Genomic DNA, 22,338 nt, shown 5'->3' on the forward strand with positions numbered 1-22,338 from the left:
AGTCTATTCCAGGCTTATGGTGCAGCAAGATAAAAGGAACGGAGTCTGGAGTTAGTGGTGTAGGAGAAGGGTGCAGATAAGAGAGATTTACCCAGTGAAAGGAGTTCCCGGGGAGGAATGTAGGGAGAGATGAAAGTGGAGAGGTACTGAGGAGCTGCAGAGTGAATGCACTTATAGATCAGTAAGAGGAGTTTGAACTGTATGTGGAAATGGATAGGAAGCCAGTGAAGTGACTTGAGGAGAGGGCTAATATGAGCATAACGACACTGGCGGAATATTAGTTGTGCAGCAGAATTTTGAACAGATTGAAGAGGAGAGAGATGGCTAAGTGGGAGGCCTGTGAGAAGCAAGTTGCAATAGTCTAAGCGAGAGGTGATAAGAGTGTGGATGAGGTTTCTGGTAATGTACTCAGAAAGAAAAGGGCGAATTTTGGTGATATTAAAGAGAAAGATACGACAGGTTTTAGCAGTCTGTTGAATATGTGCAGAGAAGGAGAGGGAGGAGTCGAAAATGACCCCAATGTTACGAGCTGATGAGACAGGAAGGATGAGAGTGCTATCCACAGAAATAGAGAATGGGGGAGGAGGAGAGGTTGGTTTAGGGGGAAAGATAAAAAGCTCAGTCTTGGGAGGTGCAGATGCATCGGTCTAGCAGCCTGATACTTGCTTCTGAGCCTCGACAGATTCTGCCACCGGCTCCTATACCGACCCCGCAGCCTTGTCCGATGGTGGCTCTCGATGAGCGAATCAGGGCCCTGCTTCCAGAGCTTCTGGAAGGGTTACTGCGCCAGTCTGCTTCTGTGTCGGGGGTGCTTGCGCCTTCCGTACCGTTGGCTACAGCGGTCTCTGGCCCTTCGCCTGTGGTGAAGTCCCTGACCTCGGTGCCGCCTGTGGCATCAGTGTCAGGTCAACACCCCTTTGACGTCGGTGGAGGAAGCTTCACCGGAGTCCAGGCGGGCGTCGACTTCTCGGCACTGCCATCGAGGACGTTGTTCCTCGGCGTCGAGGCAGGCTCAGTTTCGGACTGCTCTGAGAGATGTCTTGTCTGATACTGAAGATCAGCGTTCGTGGGAGGAAGAGGAGGATCCCAGGTTCTTTTCTTCTGACGAGTCCTATGGGATTCCTTCTGAACCTTCCCCTCCACCAAAAAGGAGACTGTCTCCACCGGAGAGTCTATCCTTTACCTCCTTTGTCCGGGAAATGGCTGCGGCTATTCTCTTCCCTATGGAGGTTGACAATGAGCCCAGGGCTGAGATGCTCGAGGCCATGGATTATCCTTCTCCACCTAGAGAGGCTGCAATGGCTCATTTGCATAATGTACCGAAGGAAGTTCTTATGCGAAACTGGTCGTTCCCTCTGTCTAACCCCGTGATCCTGAAAAGAACTGAATCCCAATATCGGATCCATGGGGAACCTGAATTGATGAAGTCTTGGCTACCTCACAATTCCATGGTGGTGGACTCTGCTCTCAAAAGAGCCAAGAGTACTAGGGACTATGCCTCGGCGCCCCCAGGCAGAGAATCTAGAACCTTGGACTCTTATGGGAGGAAGGCTTTTCAGGCCGCTATGCTCGCTGTCAAATTCAGACATACCAGCTCTTCAGAAGCATCCACTTGTGGAACTCGGTGAGGCAACTGTCTAGCTTGGTTGATGCGCTCCCTCCAGAGCAGGCCGAGCCATTTTGCCAGGTGGTCAGGCATCAGAAGGTATGTCGGAAATTCCTGGCCAGGGGTACCTTCGACACTTTTGATGTAGCATCCAGAATCGCTGCCCAAGGTATAGTGATGCGCAGACTTTCATGGCTGCGTGTCTCTGACCTGGATCATTCGGTCCAGCAGCGGATGGCGGATGTTCCTTGCTGGGGGGATAACCTTTTTGGTGAGAAAGTAGAGGATCTGGTTGACCAGCTCAAAAAGGACAATGATTCTATGGATTCTCTCTCCCGCTGGGCGTCTTCTGCTACTACCTGCTCATCTAGGAGTTTTTTTGGCGGGAAGAGGAGTGCTCCCTATTCCTATGCTAGGCGTTGGTACATTCCTGCGTCTCCCCTGTTGGATTATTTGTAGTAAATAATTAGCAGATTTTAGTACACACAGCTTCAGCTTTAGAAATGTTAATTTCTTTTCTTCATCTCTCTCATACACCCCAGAATAATTCACTGCTGAGTCACTTTAAAGTTGAAGTAACAAAACATCTGTTTACTCACAGTTTGTAGTTAGATTATAATCAGACAGGCTTATATATACATAATACTATACATTTGGATTATCAGCTCTTTCCATGTGCTTAGATGGTAATGGATGCTCACACCACCATAGATTCTCTCAGCTAGGAGAGATCATGAGCACCATGTGCTGTGCCTAACCCCCACAGGAAGTTGCATGGGTGTGACCTCTCTAGGAAATTCACATCAGAGGTCACAGAGTAATCACAGAGAAATAATAGCTGACAGGCAATGCATGTAAAATACAATACATTATTCCAACATCCCCAGCAAAAGCAAGGGATGGGCTTATGACTGGTTCCAGTTCAGCATAGCCTCAGATAAAGTGTCCGTGCCGGACGACTTGCCGGTCGGGGGGAGGTTGATATTTTTTCACCAAAGGTGGCCTTTCATAACCTCTGATCGGTGGATTCTTCAAATAGTCCGGTCAGGATACACCCTCAATCTGGAATCCAAACCTCCAAATTATCCACTGGGAGCTCATTCTTACAGTTTCCAGCACAAAGAGGTACTTGCAGAGGAACTCTCCGCCCTTCTACAGGCCCAAGCAGTCGAACCCATTCCACCAGGGGAAGAAGGGCTGGGATTCTATTCCAGGTACTTCCTTGTGCAAAAGAAAACAGGGGGGATGCGTCCCATCCTAGACCTAAGGGCCCTGAACAAATTTCTAGTCCGAGAAAAGTTCAGGATGGTTTCCCTGTGCACCCTTCTTCCCATGATTCGGGAAAACGATTGGCTATGCTCTCTGGACTTAAAGGATGCTTACACCCACATTTCGATACTCCCAACTCACAGGAAATATCTTCGATTTTGGCTAGGAATACAGCACTTTCAGTACAGTGTACTGCCTTTTGGCCTGGCGTCTGCGCCCAGAGTGTGTCGCTACGCAGACTGGGAGTGCAGGTGTTTCCTTATCTCGACGATTGGCTGTTGAAGAGCACCTCGGAGGAGGGTGCTCTGGAGTCCATGCGAATGACTGTTCGGTTGCTAGAACTACTGGGGTTCGTCATAAATTATCCCAAGTCCCATCTCACCCCAGTCCAAAAATTGGAATTCATTGGAGCCCTGTTGAACACTCAGACAGCTCGAGCTTTTCCTGAGGCAAGGGCGGACAACCTTCTGTCCCTGATGTCCATGGTTCGAGCGTCCAACAGGTCACAGCTCGGCAGATGTTGAGACTTGTGTCACATGGCCTCTACAGTTCATGGCACGTCTACATATGAGATCAGCTCAATGGTCCCTAGCTTCCCAGTGGTGTCAAGCTGCGGGGGATCTAGAAGATGTAATCCATCTGTCCACCGACTTTCGGAATTCTCTTCAGTGGTGGACGATTCAATCCAATTTGACATTGGAACGTCCATTCCAAATTCCTCAGCCACAAAAAGTGCTGACGACGGATGCATCTCTCCTGGGGTGGGGAGCTCATGTAGATGGTCTTCAGATCAATCTCCTGGAATTGTGGACAATCTGGAACGCTCTAAGGGCTTTCAGAGATCGGCTGTCCAACCAAATTATTTTGATTCAGACAGACAATCAAGTTGCCATGTACTACACCAACAAGCATGGGGGCACCGGATCTCGATCTCTTTGTCAGGAAGCTGGCCAGATGTGGCTTTGGGCTTGCTCTCACAGCATGTTTCTCCAAGCCACTTATCTGGCAGGCGTAAGCAACAGTGTGGCCGACAGATTGAGCAGAATAATGCGACCTCACGAGTGGTCACTGAACATGGGCGTAGTCTGCAAGATCTTCCGAGCGTGGGGCACCCCCTCTGTGGATCTTTTTGCCACTCAGATCAATCACAAAGTCCCACAGTTCTGTTCCAGGCTTCAGACCCAGGACAGACTAGCGTCAGATGCTTTTCTCCTGCATTGGGGGACAGGCCTTCTATATGCGTATCTGCCCATACCTTTGGTGGGGAGGACTTTGCTGAAACTCAAACAAGACTGTGGAATCATGATCCTGATTGCACCCTTCTGGCCGCGTCAGATTTGGTTCCCTCTTCTTCTGGAGTTGTCCTCCGAAGAACCGTGTGAGATTGGAGTGTTTTCCAACCCTCAACACCCAGAACGAGGGGTCGCTTCTGCATCCCAGTCTCTGGCTCTCATGGCCTGCATGTTGAGAGCTTAGAATTTGCCTCCTTGGGTCTTTCAGAGGGTGTCTCCCGTGTCTTGCTTGCTTCCAGGAAAGATTCCACGAAGAGGTCTTACTCTTTTAAATGGAGGAGGTTTGCCTTCTGGTGTGACAGCAAGGCCCTAGATCCTCTTTCTTGTCCTACACAGACCCTGCTTGAATACCTTCTACACTTATCAGAGTCTGGTCTCAAGACCAACTCCGTAAGAGTTCACCTTAGTGCGATTAGTGCTTCTTATCGCCGTGTAGAAGGTAAGCCTATCTCTGGACAGCCTTTAGTTGTTCGCTTCATGAGAGGTTTGCTTTTGTCAAAGCCCCCTGTCAAACCTCCACCAGTGTTATGGGTCTCAACGTCGTTCTCACCCTGCTGATGAAAGCTCCTTTTGAGCCAATGAATTCCTTCCATCTGAAGTACTTGACCTGGAAGGTCGTTTTCTTGGTGGCTGTTACCTCAGCTCGTTGGGTTAGTGAGCTTCAGGCCTTGGTAGTGCATGCACCTTATATCAAGTTTGATCATAGCAGAGTAGTCCTCCGCACGCACCCTAAGTTCCTACCGAAGATGGTGTCGGAGTTCCATCTGAACCAGTCAATTGTCTTGCCAACATTTTTTCCCCTTTCTAATACCCGCCCTGGTGAAAGCAGTTTACATACCTTGCACTGCAAGAGAGCATTGGCCTTTTACATGGAGCGGACAAAGCCCTACAGACAGTCCGCCCAGTTGTTTGTTTCTTTCGATCCCAACAGGAGGGGAGTTGCCATCGAAAACACACAATCTCTAATTGGCTAGCAGATTTCATTTCCTTCACTTATGCCTAAGCTGGGCTGACTCTAGAGGGCCATGTCACGGCTCATAATATTAGAGCCATGGCTGCGTCAGTGGCTCACTTAAAGTCAGCCTCCATTGAGGAGATTTGCAAGGCTGCAATGTGGTCATCAGTCCACACATTCACATTCACATCATCACTTCAGCAGGATACCCGACGCGACAGTCGGTTTTGGCAGTCGGTGCTGCAGAATCTGTTCGGGGGTTTAGAATCCAACTTCACCCACTTAGACCCATTTTTGTTCTGTTCCATGCTGCACTCTGTTAGTTGTTTATGGTTTCAGGTCAATCTATGTTATGTCCTCGCCGTTGTGAGGCCCAATTGACCAATGTTCATTGTTTTGAGTGAGCCTGGGTGCTAGGGATACCTCCCCCCTCCCCCACATGTGAGAACAAGCAGACTGCTTGTCCTCGGAGAAAGCGAAGATACTTACCTGTAGCAGGTATTCTCCGAGGACAGCAGGCTGATCTCTCAAACCTGCCCACCTCCCCTTTGGAGTTATTTATTTCTCTATATGCTTTTGGATTTAACTGAGGAAAAGTGCTCACGTGACAGGTGGGAAATCAGTCCGCGCATGCACAGTGCGCGCTGCACGCACGCCAGAAGAGTCTTGCAAAAATTTGCCGATTCCTGGGCTGACGCGGACATCGACCCACATGTGAGAGCAATCAGCCTGCTGTCCTCGGAGAATACCTGCTACAGGCAGGTATCTTCGCTATCTCCATTACAGTTTAAAAAACAGATATTGTGTTCATTCTTAATTTTTAAACTCAAGTGTCTTGAATTATTTCAACCATTTAATATTTTATGTTTTGAACCAGAAAAAAAGTCTAGGAGAATGTTCTAATAAGTTAATTTTCTTTAATTTATAGGAACTTTGTTTGCACACAAAACTGCTAGCTCCTATTAACTGCCCAATCGCAGATTTTCTAATGAAAGCCCCAGAACCGCCTCCTACTTTAATTGTGAGAAATGCTGTCCAGATGCTGAAGGTGAGTGTAAAAACAAATCTCATTAAAATCTCCTTGCTTTCTACTCTAAATTGTGCAGTAAACCTTGCTGTTTCTTGTGTTCCTAGACTATAGATGCCATGGATACTTGGGAAGATCTAACAGAACTTGGCTATCACCTGGCAGATTTGCCAGTGGAGCCTCACCTTGGCAAAATGGTGCTGTGTGCTGTTGTTCTGAAGTGTTTGGACCCCATTCTTACCATTGCATGTACTCTGGCATATCGAGATCCCTTTGTCCTACCAACGCAGGCCTCGCAAAAACGTGCAGCCATGCTGTGCAGAAAACGTTTTACTGCAGGGACATTTAGTGATCACATGGCACTTCTGAGAGCTTTCCAGGTACTTCCTTGTTACATTGTGCAATTTTTTTTATGCTTTCAAAGTGCTTCAGTATTAATCTGTGGGACAGATTGGAAATAGTAGGGGGAAATCATTTAACAATTGCACAAGGATTCTTTCTCTGATTAACTCAGTGTAAGATTTTATTGGTATTCAAAAATGAAGTTGAATTGTGGAGCTGAGGGTGGACATGCCTACAGGAGAAGGGAGTGGTGGATTAGGAATTAGTCACTGCCCTCTGTTCTGTCCATGATTCACTTTTCCCCTCTTCCCTACAGGCTGCCTTGTTGGAGACGGGCTGCAGCAGAGCATTCTTGCTGCTCAGGAGTCTGAATAGCATTCCATGTCCTTCCACTAAAAATTAAGCTCTGACTCAGTGGGTAGATTTAGTTGGTCTGTTTTGGTAACCCTTTTGTTGGGTGAAAAGAGATCAGTTTAGCAACTTTTTTGATCAAAAATGAAAAATTTGTATTTACAAGCATAGGTAGCAGATCGAAGTGGACCACAGGGCTGTGGCCCAATCAAGTTTTTGTTCAACTCAAATTCAGCAACTGTGGACGCTAATTTGTTTGGCTCCCTCAATCTAAAAGGTGTTCCACTGTCTTTGTTTATACATGTATTAAATATAATTTACTCAGTTTTCCTTATCCCTAGCTTACCTTTTTTTCCCATTATTTATATTGTTGATTGTACAGTCAGATATTGGGAAATGTTTGCTAGTACCTGGGAACCTAAGCAATGCCAGGTCAGAAGTACCTAGCTAGCAGATGCTAGAGAATAAATCCATTCCTTTCATTTCTCTCCCAGAAATAAATGAGATCTAATTGGTTAATAAATGTTTGTGGACTTCTCTAAGAATTTGTCCAAAACCCTTTTAACTCAGCTATGCTAGATACCATGACCACATTCTTTGGCAATTAATTCCACAACTTGATTGTTTGAGTGAAAACATTTTCTTGAATGTGTTTTACATTTTCTACGTGCTGATTTTCATGGATTATCTTCTAGTCTTGGTACAGTTTGAAGACATAAATAACTGTTCCCTATATTCTTGATTCATCCTGCTCATTTTTTTATATACAAGTTCAAGTTCAGCGTTATTTGATGTACCGCTAAAGTATACAGTAACATCGAAGTGGTTTATGACATCAAAATAAATAGTTTCAGGGGGAACACATAACAAGAAACGATGTAAAAGACAGGACAAAATAGGGATGAAAAGAAGAGGGGAATAGGGGATCGATAAAACAAGAGGAAAAAGAAACACAGTAAAATAGGCAGCACCCAAGGAATGGGATGAGACCAAATGTCATGATCCATAGGGAAAGGGGGGCAGAAAAAGGACAGGAGCAGAGCCTCTATGTATATAGAAGTGAAGTCAAAACAGGAGTAGAGGATTAACAAATGGCAATGGGGATGATGTCTTCAAATCTTTATTAGAAGCACCAGTGCAATCGGACCAGACACGGGCTGTGTTTCGGTGGGCTTAGCCACCCGGGGTCACAGGTATGAACTATATAAAACACAGAATAAATCCAAATGGAAAAAATGTGAACATGCAGACATGAGGAATACATATGAATATGTGTGTATATAATATATATATATATATATATATATATATATATATATACACACACTAAAAAAACTAGGCAAAAAAAAATCATCTAGCAGTGGTAAAGACATACCGAGGTTCAGTTGAGACAACATAAAAGCCTGTTCTGAAAAACTTAAAACAGAAACTGTGATGTATAAATTGTATACAACTAAGTACAATAAAATATAAGATCACACTTTGTAGATAACAGTATAAAAAAGGAAGCATTACAATATAACACATTCCTCTGAGCCTGACGTTAGCCTGACAAAGAGTAATTCTGGTGCACAAAAAGCATGCAGGACTGAGTCTTAATATGAGCTGGTGGGAAGGAGGAAAAAATATATATGTGTATGGATTAAATATAAGAGGTAAAACCATTCTAAACATGAAGGATAAAATGCATAGGTACTAAAAACAAACAAACAAAAATGTATATATACCTATTGGCTAAGTGGTATATCAGATTTTTAAATAAACTAAGCCAAACCTGGTTTTAACACACGAATTGGGTTTAAAACGGCAGAAAAAAAAGCTAGAGAGATCAGAACTTAGACTGTATAGTCTCCTCACCTTTCCTGTTCAGGTACAGGAAAGGAGATATCTCCTAGCATCTGAGAATGTGTTGTCTGGACTGGTGTTCAGAACGGTTTCCTATACTTAGTGTAACAAGAAACTTAACTAGCACTAGAGACATTTGTTTTAATCTTGGAGTGGCATGATGGTTAGTGCAGTGGCAGCATTGTGGGTTCAATTCCCACTGCTGCTCTTTGTGATCATGGGCAAGTCACTTAACCCTCCATTGTCTCTGGTACAAAAACCAGATTGTGAGCCCTCTAGGGACAGAGAAAGTACCTGCTTTATAATGTGTGATTGTTCTCCGCCTTGAACTTGATGGTTAAGTGGATTATAAATGCCTAAATAATTTTTTTTAATTATTTATTTATGAATTTTCAATTAAATACAAAGGTACAATAATCTTTGAAAGACTACACCAAGAACCCGAGGAAATTACATTTGAATAAAAAAAGCAAATAAAAAGGTAACAATAGTAAGTTAATTTCTTGAGTAATTAGTCCACAATTGTGAGAGGAATCCAAGATTAAGTCCAAAGGAAGTTGGATATAAAAAATATTCAAAAAGAAGACGATACAGGTAGTTACCCCTTTTACTCTTAATCAGCTAAACATTTGGTTCTCCTCCCTTGCTACCCTGAGAATTAAAAAAACTGCGCAGTTGGAGAGGTTAAAAACCCCACATATTTCTTATCTTTAAAGAAGAGAATACATTTACATGGAAATTGCAACTGGAAGCGAGCATTTAGTACAAGGGTCTCTTGTTTCATCTCTAAGAATCTTTTTCTCCTTTGTTGAATCCATTTAGAAATATCAGGAAAGATGGGCACTTTCCCTCCCAAAAATTCAGGATGAATTTTTTTTTTTAATGTGGAGGGGCATAATCGAACGAGGCACCCAAGTTTTCCTGAGGGCGTCCTCGCAGGATGTCCAGGCGAAGGGGCGGGGAAACCCGAATTATCGAAACAAGATGGATGCCCATCTTTCATTTCAATAATACGGTCAGGGATGCCCAAATCTCCACATTTAGGTCGACCTTAGAGATGGTCGTCCCTAGAGATGGTCTGCCCCGATTTTTGGCGATAATGGAACCCGAAGACGCCCATCTCAGAAACGACCAAATCCAAGCCCTTTGGTCGTGGGAGGAGCCAGCATTCATAGTGCACTGGTCCCCCTCATATGCCAGGACACCAACGAGGCACTACAGTGGACTTCAGAAAAAGCTCCCAGGTGCATAGCTCCCTTACCTTGTGAGCTGAGCCCCCCCCAACCCCCCCCCTCCCAAAACCCACTCCCCACAATTGTACACCACTACCATAGCCCTTAGGGATGAATGGGAGGGAGGCACATAGATGTGGGTACAGTGGGTTTCTGGTGGGTTTTGGAGGGCTCACATTTACCACAAGTTTAACAGGTGGGGGGGATGGGCCTGGGTCCACCTGTCTGCACTGCAGTACCCACTAAAACCTGCATACTGCTGTCATGGAGCTGGGCATGATATTTGAGGCTGGCATAGAGGCTGGAAAAAATATTTTAACATTTTTTTTATAGGGTGGGAGGGGGTTAGTGACCACTGGGTGAGTAGGGGGAGGTCATCCCCGATTCCCTCTGGTGGTCATCTGGTCATTTAGGGCACATTTTTGTGGCTTGGTCGTAAAAAAAAAAAAGGACCAAGTAAAGTCGGCCAAGTGTTCGTCAGGGACACCCTTCTTTTTTTCCATTATCGGCCGAGGATGCCCATGTGTTAAGTATGCCCCAGTCCCGCTTTCGCTATGCTTTCGACACACCCCCGGGAACTTTGGTCATCGCCGCGACAGACAGCAGTTGGGGACGCCCAAAATCGGCTTTCGATTATGCCGATTTGGGCGACCCTGTGGGAAGGACGCCCATCTTCCGATTCGTGTCAAAAGATGGGCGTCCTTCTCTTTTGAAAATAAGCCTGATAGTTTCAATAAAGTGTCTTGTAAGAATACAAAAGAGACCAGAAGTGTGGCCCTAGTTTTAATTTCTTCTTTAGACTGATCCAAAAATGTAGAAATGTCTAGTATGTCCTCAGATATTTCTTGTTGTTCTTGATCTTCCTGTCGCTCTCGATTATCCTGCTGCTTCATTTTTGTATTTAAATAGTATAACTTCTGGATGGGTGGCAAAGATTGATCTTGATATTTAAAGTTTTCTTTTAGAATGAAACATTTCCCTTGGGGCTATAAGCCTTGAGTATGGAAAATTAAGTATACGTAGATTTAAGTTCCTTGCCATATTCTCTAACTTTTCCACTTTACGATGAAGAAGTAATCTATCTCCTGCAAACTGAGCTTGATTCTCTTGAACTTTTACCATGTCCATTTCCAGTTTAATTTGTTTAGTTGAAAATTTTTCAATAGCTTTCTTAACTTCTCTTACCCTGCACAGTATTATTTAAAGACACTGATACAACCGAAGAACAAACCTTATGCAGAGTTTCAAGGGCAGTCCAAATGGATTCCAGTGATATTTCCTGCGGTCTTTTCAGTGGCTGAATCGCTGAGGCACATAGGAAAATTTCTTCTTGGGAATGACTAGCTTCTCCCATAGCCTCTCCCGATGCCATGTTCAAGGATTGCTGGATCCCCTCCACTGAGAGTCGAGAAATGCCCTCAGCCGTGTTTCCATTAACCACTTCCTGCGGCGAGGCTTGCCTCCCCTTTGAGTCTCCGTTTGTATGCAGTCTCTGCACTGTTGCCACATCTGGTCGTGGAAGTGGAGGGGTAGCTGGTCCTACCGGGCTGAGCGAAAAATTGCCGTCCTGACCGGGGCTCTTCCTCGCCCCGGTAATGGAAACGCCCGAATGCGGGGTTGACACCAAATAGGCTGAGATAGAAGCTTGACGAGGTAAGGGAGCTTCTAGCTTCGGGAGAGGAGGTCCCTTAAGCTTACTCTTCCAGCATGCTCGTTATGAGAGAAAAAGAGATTTTTGAAGCTTTAGTGGAAGAGCGTTCTCAGCCTTCCTGTATTGCCGCCATCTTGGATTCCCCCCTGGACAGAAATTAAATTTACTTGTAATGGTAATTGTCGGATATACTATGACAATAGTTTCAAGAGTAAGTTATATTAAGTAGGTGTCAGTAATAATTATAGTAAATAATTGAATGCTAGGATATATTTACATTTTTAGATCATGTCTAACAGTCTGTTTTTGTTGATAAATCTTGAAAATATGCTAATTAGATATTGATACATTTTTGGCCATCCTACTGTAGCTGATTAAGGGATTTAAGTTTGCTGTTGATGTCTAGTACCCATAGGCTAAGCCTCCCCAGCCCAATCTTGATCATGTGGGCTACTGCGGCCTCGTGGAAGGCGCTGGGCCTGGCGTCGCTGCTGCTGGCGCCGGGGCTGGAGAGCGTCACTCGGCTCCTGCTGTTTGTACTGCGGGGGCGGCAAGAGCGGTGCTCGGCGTCCGAAGTGCTCTTCTTCCCGGCGTCACCCACGTGCACCGAAGCGCTGCTGCGGCCAAGCCGGCCCCTGCGCTGCACCTGCGGCCTGCCGCATGCCGAGAGCTCGCTGAGCCGCCTCATGCTGCGCCTGTTGTCGGCCCGCCGCAGCCTCGAGCTCTGCATCTTCTCCTTCTCCAACCCGCAGCTGGCGCGGACCGTGCTACTGCTGCACTGGCAGGGCGTGCGGGTCCGCCTCATCGCCGACTCCGATTACATGGCGGTGAAAGGCTTGCAGGTCGGAGTGTTGCGGAAAGCAGATATCGCAGTGCGGCATGACCAGCACACGGGGTACATGCATCACAAATTTGCAGTGGTTGACAAAACTGTTCTCATCACGGGCTCTCTTATTTGGACAACACAGGCTATCCAAGGAGAACATCCTGATCTTGGAAGATGTTACAGTGGGCCAGCATGATCAGACAAAGGTAGAAAAGATCATTTTATTTTCATTGTAGTGTTTGGAATATGTCCACTTTGAGAATCAGGTGCTCAACATTCAAAGTTTATATTTATTTACTGATTTATGGCATTTTATCCCACATTAAACATGAATTAGGGTGTTTTGTGGCTCTACATGAGAATTGTGATGATATGATCCCTTGTTTCATATTGTTGACGGTCTGCATTTTCCGTATGGGTGGTATATTGGTGTATTAGGTTCTGCCCAGTGTAATATTTATGGTACAGTAAGGTTCTGAGTGTGTTTTTGCACAAAGTTGTGCATAGTGTTTTGCAGTTGAGCAACCACTTTATTCTTTCACATATGATACATATCTAATATCTAAATTTAATAAAAGGTATTCATTGTGACTTATTTATTTATTTTTTTCTGTGTGTTATCAGACAATTATGGATTTAAGCTCCACCCCTGGCCCCACCCCTAACCCCACCCCTTTAGCCTCCCCAAACAGTTGGGCCACCGACCGCTTATGCTAGTACCCATTTTTATTTTACTGAATTCCTTTTAAAAAGAAAAAGAATAAATATACCCATGGGTGTTGTGCATGAGGTCTTTGACAGTTATTTGATTTTTGATGCATTGGTGCCAAGTTGCATGAGCTGCATAATGTCAGAACAGGGATTCTAAAACCAGGACTGACTTGCCATTTGCTATGTACTCTTGCTGCCCCACATCTCATCTTTATTTTGAGGGAAGGGCAGTGGAAATACGTGCTGAGCGAATTTCCTTTCTTTCTACTCCATCTTGGTGCAACCTGTCCCTTCTCCTACATGTAAAACCCAGGATCAACCTTCTCTCTCCTACCCCTCATTTTCCCTTTTCTCTCTTTCTCTCCCAGGACATAAAACACTTACATTTTTATTGAAAAGTTAAAAAAATGTCTAACATTCAAATTAAGACTATGTCAAAAGCAGAACTAAATAAGAGATGAGAAATCAATGGGGGAAGTTTTTTTTTTTTTTTTTTGAGGGATTGCAGTCTTGTTTGGCTAATGCTGACAGTGTCCCTGTAATATAGCTTGGATTGCCAAGTTTTCAGTTGTTCATTTTTAATATTTTCTACCACTTTCTGTTTTTACTAGAATATGCCATGGTGCTTTTGAGGTGACTTTGAAAGTAGTTCTTGTAATTTCTTCTTTTCTCTGTCTGCAGGCATGGCAGAAGGCCCGAAGTGATGGCTGGGAGAGGGCATTTTGTGAGAAAAACTTTCTGTCTCAGGCTACAATGGAAATTATCATTGGGATGAGAACTCAACTGCTTGGACAGCTCCGAGCCTCAGGTAACTCACTGTTCAGAAAGAATAAAGTGCAGGCAAGCATATGCAATAACATCGTGGTGTGTGTAGTCAGTGGTTTATCCAAATCAAAATTGTAAGCTAAAAACCTAGACACAAATGAAACTTTATACAGCTTCATTCTCTATCACAGTTACAGGAAAAATTTAGGTCATCCCTGGATTTCTGACAGCCCCATTTTGGTGCATTATGGGGCTTTTAGCCCTGATTTTTGGACCTGTAGTCCCTATATTAGGGACTACAAATACCACTGGGCATTGGAGATATAATTTCAAAATAACTATATAGAAGCTATTCAGTAAAAAATGGAAGCAAAAATCCTTAAAGAGCTCCAGGCACTGTAGAACCTCGGAGCTGAAACACTTCATTATAGGCATAAAAAACCTTCCTTTCATCGTTTATTCAAAAGTCACTTCAGACTGTACATTTTTTAAACAAAAATATTTTAACTTAGGTGTGCAATACAGTGTGGATGCCATAAGCTTTTTTGTTTTTTTACAGCTCTCCTTAGTAATTCTGTTGACCAACAGTGGCCAGCATTTTGCATAGCTGCTTCAGGGTCAGTGATTTACAATAGCTCCGGACAGTTCTCCGAGGACAAGCAGGCTGCTTGTTCTCACTGATGGGTGACGTCCACGGCAGCCCCTCCAATCGGAAACTTCACTAGCAAAGGCCTTTGCTAGTCCTCGCGCGCCCATGCGCACCGCGCATGCGCGGCCGTCTTCCCGCCCGAACCGGCTCGTGTTCATCAGTCTTCTTTTGTCCGCGCTCGGTACGGTCGTGCTTGCGCCGTTCGCGCCCCTTAAGTTGACCCTTGCGCGTCTTTTGACTTTTTCACTCTTAAAAAAAAAAAAAAAAAGGATTTCGGAGAAGGGCCTTACGGTCTTTTTCCCTTCCCCGTATTTCTAGTTTTTGGCTCCGATAAGTTTTCTTTCGTTTTCGGGGTAGGCCCCTTTGAGGCCTCGGGTCGAGTTTTTTTTTCTCCCCCTCTTTTGGTGCCTTACCGCAATTACGAGTTTTGATTTCGCCGGCATGATTTTTCCGCCCATGTCATCGAAGTCTCCCAGCGGCTTCAAGAAGTGCACCCAGTGCGCCCGGGTAATCTCGCTCACTGATAGGCACGTGTCGTGTCTTCAGTGTCTGGGGGCTGGGCACCACCCGCAGGCCTGTAGTCTTTGCGCCCTTTTACAGAAAAGGACTCAGGTAGCGAGATTGGCCCAGTGGAACGTTTTGTTCTCGGGCTCTTCATCGGCACTGGGAGTATCGAGTGCGTCGACTTCGACAGCGTCAAGACCTCCGCCCTCGGCCGCGACTGTATCGATTGCATCGAGGCATCGACCCTCTGCATCGTCGGGGCCGAGACATCGGAAGGCTGCGTCGGCGGTACCGGGACCTCCACTAGTGCTGATGTCGTCGGACGGTGGTGCTTCGTCTGGAATGCAGGTGAGGGCTGTCCATTCCCCTGCTGGTGGCGGTGAGCCTTCGGGTGGGTCTCCCCCTACCCTGCGGGCTCCTGCGGTACAGCCCCCCCGAGACCGACCTTCTTCGGCCTCGGCCCCGAGGAAGCGACGGCTGGATTCTACGTCCTCCTCGTCGGTACCGGGAAGCTCCGGTGACATGCTTCGTTTGAAAAAGTCAAAGAAGCATCAACACCGGTCTCCTTCCCGCGTCGGTACCGAGAGCTCTGGGTCGCCGAGGGAGTCGGCACCCAGCAGGCATCGGCACCGGGAGGACCGCTCACCCTCTGTTCAGGAGGTGTCGATGCGCTCCACCTTGGACAGCCCGGAACAGCCTCCACGCCCGGAACAGACTCTGACTTCGACTCTTGCATCGGCTTCCATGTCTTTCTCCACAGCCGCCCTGCACGAGAGTCTCCGGGCCGTTCTCCCAGAGATCCTGGGAGAGCTGTTGCACCCTTCCCCTCCGGTACCGGGGGTCCTTGCGCCACCGGTACCGTCGAGTGAGGCGCCGGCTGGCCCCTTGCCCGGGGTGAGGTCTCCGACATCAGTGCCGCTTGCGGTACCGACTGCGGTCGCCTCCCAGGAAGGCTCCCCGATGACGTCGGCGGAGGGAGCTTCGCTGGTGCGGGCGAGGGAGTCTACCTCTCGACGCTCCCACCGTGGCCGTGGTTCCACGGAGTCGAGCCAGGCACGGCTTCAGACACAGGTTCGTGAACTTGTGTCTGATACCGATGGTGAGGCCTCGTGGGAGGAGGAGGAGGACATCAGATATTTCTCTGACGAGGAGTCTGATGGCCTTCCTTCTGATCCCACTCCCTCCCCTGAAAGGCAGCTTTCTCCTCCCGAGAGTCTGTCTTTTGCGGCCTTTGTCCGGGAGATGTCTACGGCCATCCCCTTCCCGGTGGTTGTGGAGGACGAGCCCAGGGCTGAAATGTTTGAGTTCCTGGACTATCCTTCTCCACCTAAGAAAGCGTCCACAGTACCCATGCATCATGTCCTAAAAAAGACATTGCTGGCGAACTGGACCAAGCCTTTAAGTAATCCCCACATTCCCAAGAAGATCGAGTCCCAGTACCGGATCCATGAGGACCCAGAGTGATGCGCACTCAGTTGCCTCACGACTCTGGAGTTGTGGATTTGGCCCTAAAGAAGGCTAAGAGTTCTAGAGAGCATGCTTCGGCGCCCCCGGGCAAAGACTCTAGAACCTTAGACTCCTTTGGGAGGAATGCCTACCATTCCTCTATGCTCGTGGCCAAAATTCAGTCTTACCAGCTCTACACGAGCATACACATGCGGAACAATGTGCGGCAGTTGGCGGGCTTGGTGGGCAAGCTCCCTCCTGAGCAAGCCAAGCCATTTCAGGAGGTGGTCAGGCAGCTGAAGGCGTGCAGAAAATTCCTGGCCAGAGGGGTGTATGACACCTTTGATGTTGCGTCCAGGGCCGCTGCTCAAGGTGTGGTGATGCGCAGACTCTCATGGCTGCGTGCCTCCGACCTGGAGAATAGGATCCAGCAGCGGATTGCGGACTCGCCTTGCCGTGCGGATAATATTTTTGGAGAGAAGGTCGAACAGGTGGTAGAGCAGCTCCACCAGCGGGATACCGCTTTCGACAAGTTCTCCCGCCGGCAGCCTTCAGCTTCTACCTCCACAGGTAGACGTTTTTATGGGGGAAGGAAGACTGTTCCCTACTCTTCTGGTAAGCGTAGGTACAATCCTCCTTCTCGACAGCCTGCGGCCCAGGCTAAGCCCCAGCGCGCTCGCTCTCGTCAGCAGCGTGCGCCTCAGCAAGGCCCCTCGGCTCCCCAGCAAAAGCAAGGGACGAGCTTTTGACTGGCTCCAGCAGAGCATAGCCGACATCCAAGTGTCAGTGTCGGGCGATCTGCCGGTCGGAGGGAGGTTGAAAGTTTTTCACCAAAGGTGGCCTCTCATAACCTCCGATCAGTGGGTTCTTCAAATAGTCCGGCAAGGATACACCCTCAATTTGGCCTCAAAACCTCCAAATTGTCCACCGGGAGCTCAGTCTTACAGCTTCCAGCACAAGCAGGTACTTGCAGAGGAACTCTCCGCCCATCCGGGCAAGAAGGGCTGGGATTCTATTCCCGGTACTTCCTTGTGGAAAAGAAAACAGGGGGGATGCGTCCCATCCTAGACCTAAGGGCCCTGAACAAATATCTGGTCAAGGAAAAGTTCAGGATGCTTTCCCTGGGCACCCTTCTCCCCATGATTCAGGAAAACGATTGGCTATGCTCTCTGGACTTGAAGGACGCCTACACGCACATCCCGATACTGCCAGCTCACAGACAGTATCTGCGATTTCAGCTGGGCACACGTCACTTCCAGTACTGTGTGCTACCCTTTGGGCTCGCCTCTGCGCACAGAGTGTTCACGAAGTGCTTGGCTGTACTAGCAGCGGCACTTCGCAGGCTGGGGGTACACGTGTTCCCATAGCTCGACGATTGGCTGGTGAGGAACACATCCGAGGCAGGAGCTCTACAGTCCATGCAGATGACTATTCGCCTCCTGGAGCTACTGGGGTTTGTGATAAATTATCCAAAGTCCCATCTTCTCCCAGTACAGAGACTCGAATTCATAGGAGCTCTGCTGGATTCTCGGACGGCTCGTGCCTATCTCCCAGAGGCGAGAGCCAACAAGTTGTTGTCCCTCGTCTCGCGGGTGTGAGCGTCCCAGCAGATCACAGCTCGGCAGATGTTGAGATTGCTGGGCCACATGGCCTCCACAGTTCATGTGACTCCAATGGCCCGCCTTCACATGAGATCTGCCCAATGGACCCTAGCTTCCCAGTGGTTTCAGGCTGCTGGGGATCTAGAAGATGTGATCCACCTGTCCACGAGTTTTCTCAAATCCCTGTATTGGTGGACGATTTGGTCCAATTTGACTCTGGGACGTCCTTTCCAAATTCCTCAGCCACAAAAAGTGCTGACTACGGATGCGTCTCTCCTGGGGTGGGGAGCTCATGTCGATGGGCTTCACACCCAGGGAAGCTGGTCCCTCCAGGAACGCGATCTGCAGATCAATCTTCTGGAGTTGCGAGTGGTCTGGAACGCTCTGAAGGCTTTCAGAGATCGGCTGTCCCACCAAATTATCCAAATTCAGACAGACAACCAGGTTGCCATGTATTACATCAACAAGCAGGGGGGCACCGCATCTCGCCCCCTGTGTCAGGAAGCCGTCAGCATGTGGCTCTGGGCTCGCCGTCACGGCATGGTGCTCCAAGCCACATATCTGGCAGGCGTAAACAACAGTCTGGCCGACAGACTGAGCAGGATTATGCAACCTCACGAGTGGTCGCTCAATTCCCGAGTAGTGCGCCAGATCTTCCAGGTTTGGGGCACCCCCTTGGTAGATCTCTTTGCATCTCGAGCCAACCACAAAGTCCCTCAGTTCTGTTCCAGGCTTCAGGCCCACGGCAGACTGGCATCAGATGCCTTCCTCCTGGACTGGGGGGAGGGTCTGCTGTATGTTTATCCTCCCATACCTCTGGTGGGGAAGACTTTGTTGAAACTCAAGCAAGACAGAGGCACCATGATTCTGATTGCTCCTTTTTGGCCGCATCAGATCTGGTTCCCTCTTCTTCTGGAGTTGTCCTCCGAAGAACCGTGGAGATTGGAGCGTTTTCCGACCCTCATCACACAGGACGAAGGGGCGCTTCTGCATCCCAACCTCCGGTCTCTGGCTCTCACGGCCTGGATGTTGAGAGCGTAGACTTTGCCTCTTTGGGTCTGTCAGAGGGTGTCTCCCGCATCTTGCTTGCTTCCAGGAAACATTCCACTAAGAGGAGTTACTTCTTTCTATGGAGGAGGTTTGCCGTCTGGTGTGACAGCAAGGCCCTAGATCCTCGCTCTTGTCCTACACAGACCCTGCTTGAATACCTTCTGCTCTTGTCTGAGTCTGGTCTCAAGACCAACTCTGTAAGGGTTCACCTTAGTGCAATTAGTGCATACCATTACCGTGTGGAAGGTAAGCCGATCTCAGGACAGCCTTTAGTTGTTCGCTTCATGAGAGGTTTGCTTTTGTCAAAGCCCCCTGTCAAACCTCCTACAGTGTCATGGGATCTCAGTGTCGTTCTCACCCAGCTGATGAAACCTCCTTTTGAGCCACTGAACTCCTGCCATCTGAAGTACTTGACTTGGAAGATCATTTTCTTGGTGCAGTTACTTCAGCTCGTAGAGTCAGTGAGCTTCAGGCCCTGGTAGCCCAGGCCCCTTACACCAAATTTCATCATAACAGAGTAGTCTCCGCACTCACCCTAAGTTCTTGCCAAAGGTTGTGTCTGAGTTCCATCTGAACCAGTCAATTATCTTGCCAACATTCTTTCCCCGTCCTCATTCCTGCTTCTGAACGTCAGCTGCACACATTGGACTGCAAGAGAGCATTGGCCTTCTATCTGGAGCGGACACAGCCCAACAGACAGTCCGCCCAATTGTTTGTTTCTTTTGATCCCAACAGGAGGGGAGTGGCTGTGAGGAAACGCACCATATCCAATTGGCTAGCAGATTGCATTTCCTTCACTTACGCCCAGGCTGGGCTGGCTCTTGAGGGTCATGTCACGGCTCATAATATTAGAGCCATGGCAGCGTTGGTAGCCCACTTGAAGTCAGCCACTATTGAAGAGATTTGCAAAGCTGCGACGTGGTCATCTGTCCACACATTCACATCTCATTACTGCCTGCAGCAGGATACCCGACGCGACAGTCGGTTCGGGCAGTCAGTGCTTCAGAATCTGTTCGGGGTTTAGGATCCAACTCCACCCCCCTAGGCCCATGTTTGTTCTGTTCCAGGCTACACTCTCAGTTAGTTGGATAAATTGTTAGGGTCAATCTCAGTTATGTCCTCGCCGTTGCGAGGCCCAATTGACCATGTTTGTTGTTTTGAGTGAGCCTGGGGGCTAGGGATACCCCATCAGTGAGAACAAGCAGCCTGCTTGTCCTCGGAGAAAGCGAATGCTACATACCTGTAGAAGGTATTCTCCGAGGACAGCAGGCTGATTGTTCTCACAAACCCGCCCGCCTCCCCTTTGGAGTTGTGTCTTCCCTTGTCTTTGTCTTGCTACATATGGGACTGACGAACACGAGCCGGTTTGGGCGGGAAGACGGCCGCGCATGCGCGGTGCGCATCGGCGCGCAAGGACTAGCAAAGGCCTTTGCTAGTGAAGTTTCCGATTGGAGGGGCTGCCGTGGACGTCACCCATCAGTGAGAACAATCAGCCTGCTGTCCTCGGAGAATACCTTCTACAGGTATGTAGCATTCGCTTTGGCTGAGTTTCAAAGGCTCAGCTGATTCTGTGGAGCTATTATAGATTACTGACCCTGAAGCAGCTAATGTTGTCCACCATTGGTCAATGGATTTACTAAGGAGCGCTATAACAAACACAAAAAAAAGGCTTGTTGGCATCCACTCTGCAATTGCTCAGCTAAGTTAAAATATTTTTTGTTTAAAAAGAGAACAGTTTGAAGTGACTTTAAATGGATGGTGTTTTATGCCTATAAGTGTTTCAGCTCTGAGGGTCTATAGTGCCTTTGAGGCTTTTTTCCTTCCATTCTTTACTGAATAGCTTCTATATATTTATGTTGAGAACATATATATTTTTTGTATAGTAGTACATTATAGTTGAATGTTCTTACCCCATTTGTTTGGTTATTGATATAATTTCAAAACCAGGACAGGACAAATTTCCTTTTGAATCTGGGTAACTTGACATCTCTGCAGATACCAGTTGCAGTTTTTATTGTTTGATGATGATGATGTTGTTGTTTTTTAATTTATAAAGATTCAAAATTATTACCAAGCAAATTCTACTTGTACAGTAAAATGATGATGAAAATATCCAGTAACAGAAATATAATAGGAACTTAAAAAAAGAAAAATATCACTCATGTTCACATATATTGGATCCAAGACTTCAAAAGAGGAGATATTTAAGAAAAATAACAGAATTCAGGGGAAATATTGTATGACACTACTGAGAAGCTAAACATTTCAATGAGAGCTAAGAATAGTATGGAGCAATTCATGCTCCCCAGATATACATTTGGTAGACAAAAAGGCTGCCTGATCTCAACAGCTAGTCTTTATCAGGAATTAATGCCACCATAGCAAGAAAGTAGCTGCAGTGACAGAGTCAGTATCTGAAGACTTCAGTATTGCTGAACACATTAGACACATTAGGATCAGCATCCTGACAATCTGAAAGTTTAGATGGCAAATAATACATTTGTGAAAAAGGCGGAATATTGTTCTCAGGAGTATTCAAAATTTCCAACAAATATTGCTTCAACTTGTCCCTAGATGTTACTGTGGACAAACAAGGAAATTTTACAAAACAAAGGGCCCTTTTGCGCTGGAGACATGCTAACTTTTTAGCGCGCGCTAATGATTTATTTAACACATTTATATCCCACATTTTCCCACTTAGTTGCAGGCTCAATGTGGCTTACAGAATACCGTAAAGGTAGGTTCCGGTTTAGGTCTTTCGGAAGTGTGTTCCAAAGTTTGGTGCACATGTATGAGAATCTGGAAGCATTGATTTGTATTTAATGCCTTTGGCATCTAGGGAAGTGGATGGTAAGGTAGGATCTCGTGGACTTAGTTGTGTTACAGATTGGTAGATCTGTTAGGATGGCCATGTAACCTGGTGAGAGGCCAAAGATTATTGTGTTGGCCATAGAGCAGATCTTGAAGGATATGTATGCTTTGGTAGCCAACGTAGTTTTTGGAGTAATGGTCTAGTGCTTTCGAATCAGTTGTTTTCTGAAGATGAGTCTAGCAGGTGTATTTCGTGCTGTTTTAATTTCTTAGGATTTGTCCTTGCATCCTGCATAGATTCCATGCAGTAGTCCGCATTTGCAAGGGCCGTTGATTGGATCATGATGCAGAATTGGGAAGTACTGTTTTATACATTTTAAGTTTCCACATTCTGTGGAACAATTT

At 46.9% G+C, this 22,338-nt stretch overlaps 1 protein-coding gene across 1 annotated transcript in view; it reads left to right on the top strand.

Annotated features, from left to right (window-relative positions):
- Positions 1-22,338, top strand: part of YTHDC2 (YTH domain containing 2) — a 229,445-nt gene that overhangs the window by 135,879 nt on the left and 71,228 nt on the right. Inside the window, 3 exon segments of the mRNA XM_030193495.1 lie at positions 6,051-6,170; positions 6,257-6,529; positions 13,789-13,915. Coding sequence (XP_030049355.1) covers positions 6,051-6,170; positions 6,257-6,529; positions 13,789-13,915 — 520 coding nt within the window.

This window comes from Microcaecilia unicolor, chromosome 2 (assembly GCF_901765095.1).
Source record: "Microcaecilia unicolor chromosome 2, aMicUni1.1, whole genome shotgun sequence".
Lineage (NCBI taxonomy): Eukaryota > Metazoa > Chordata > Amphibia > Gymnophiona > Siphonopidae > Microcaecilia > Microcaecilia unicolor.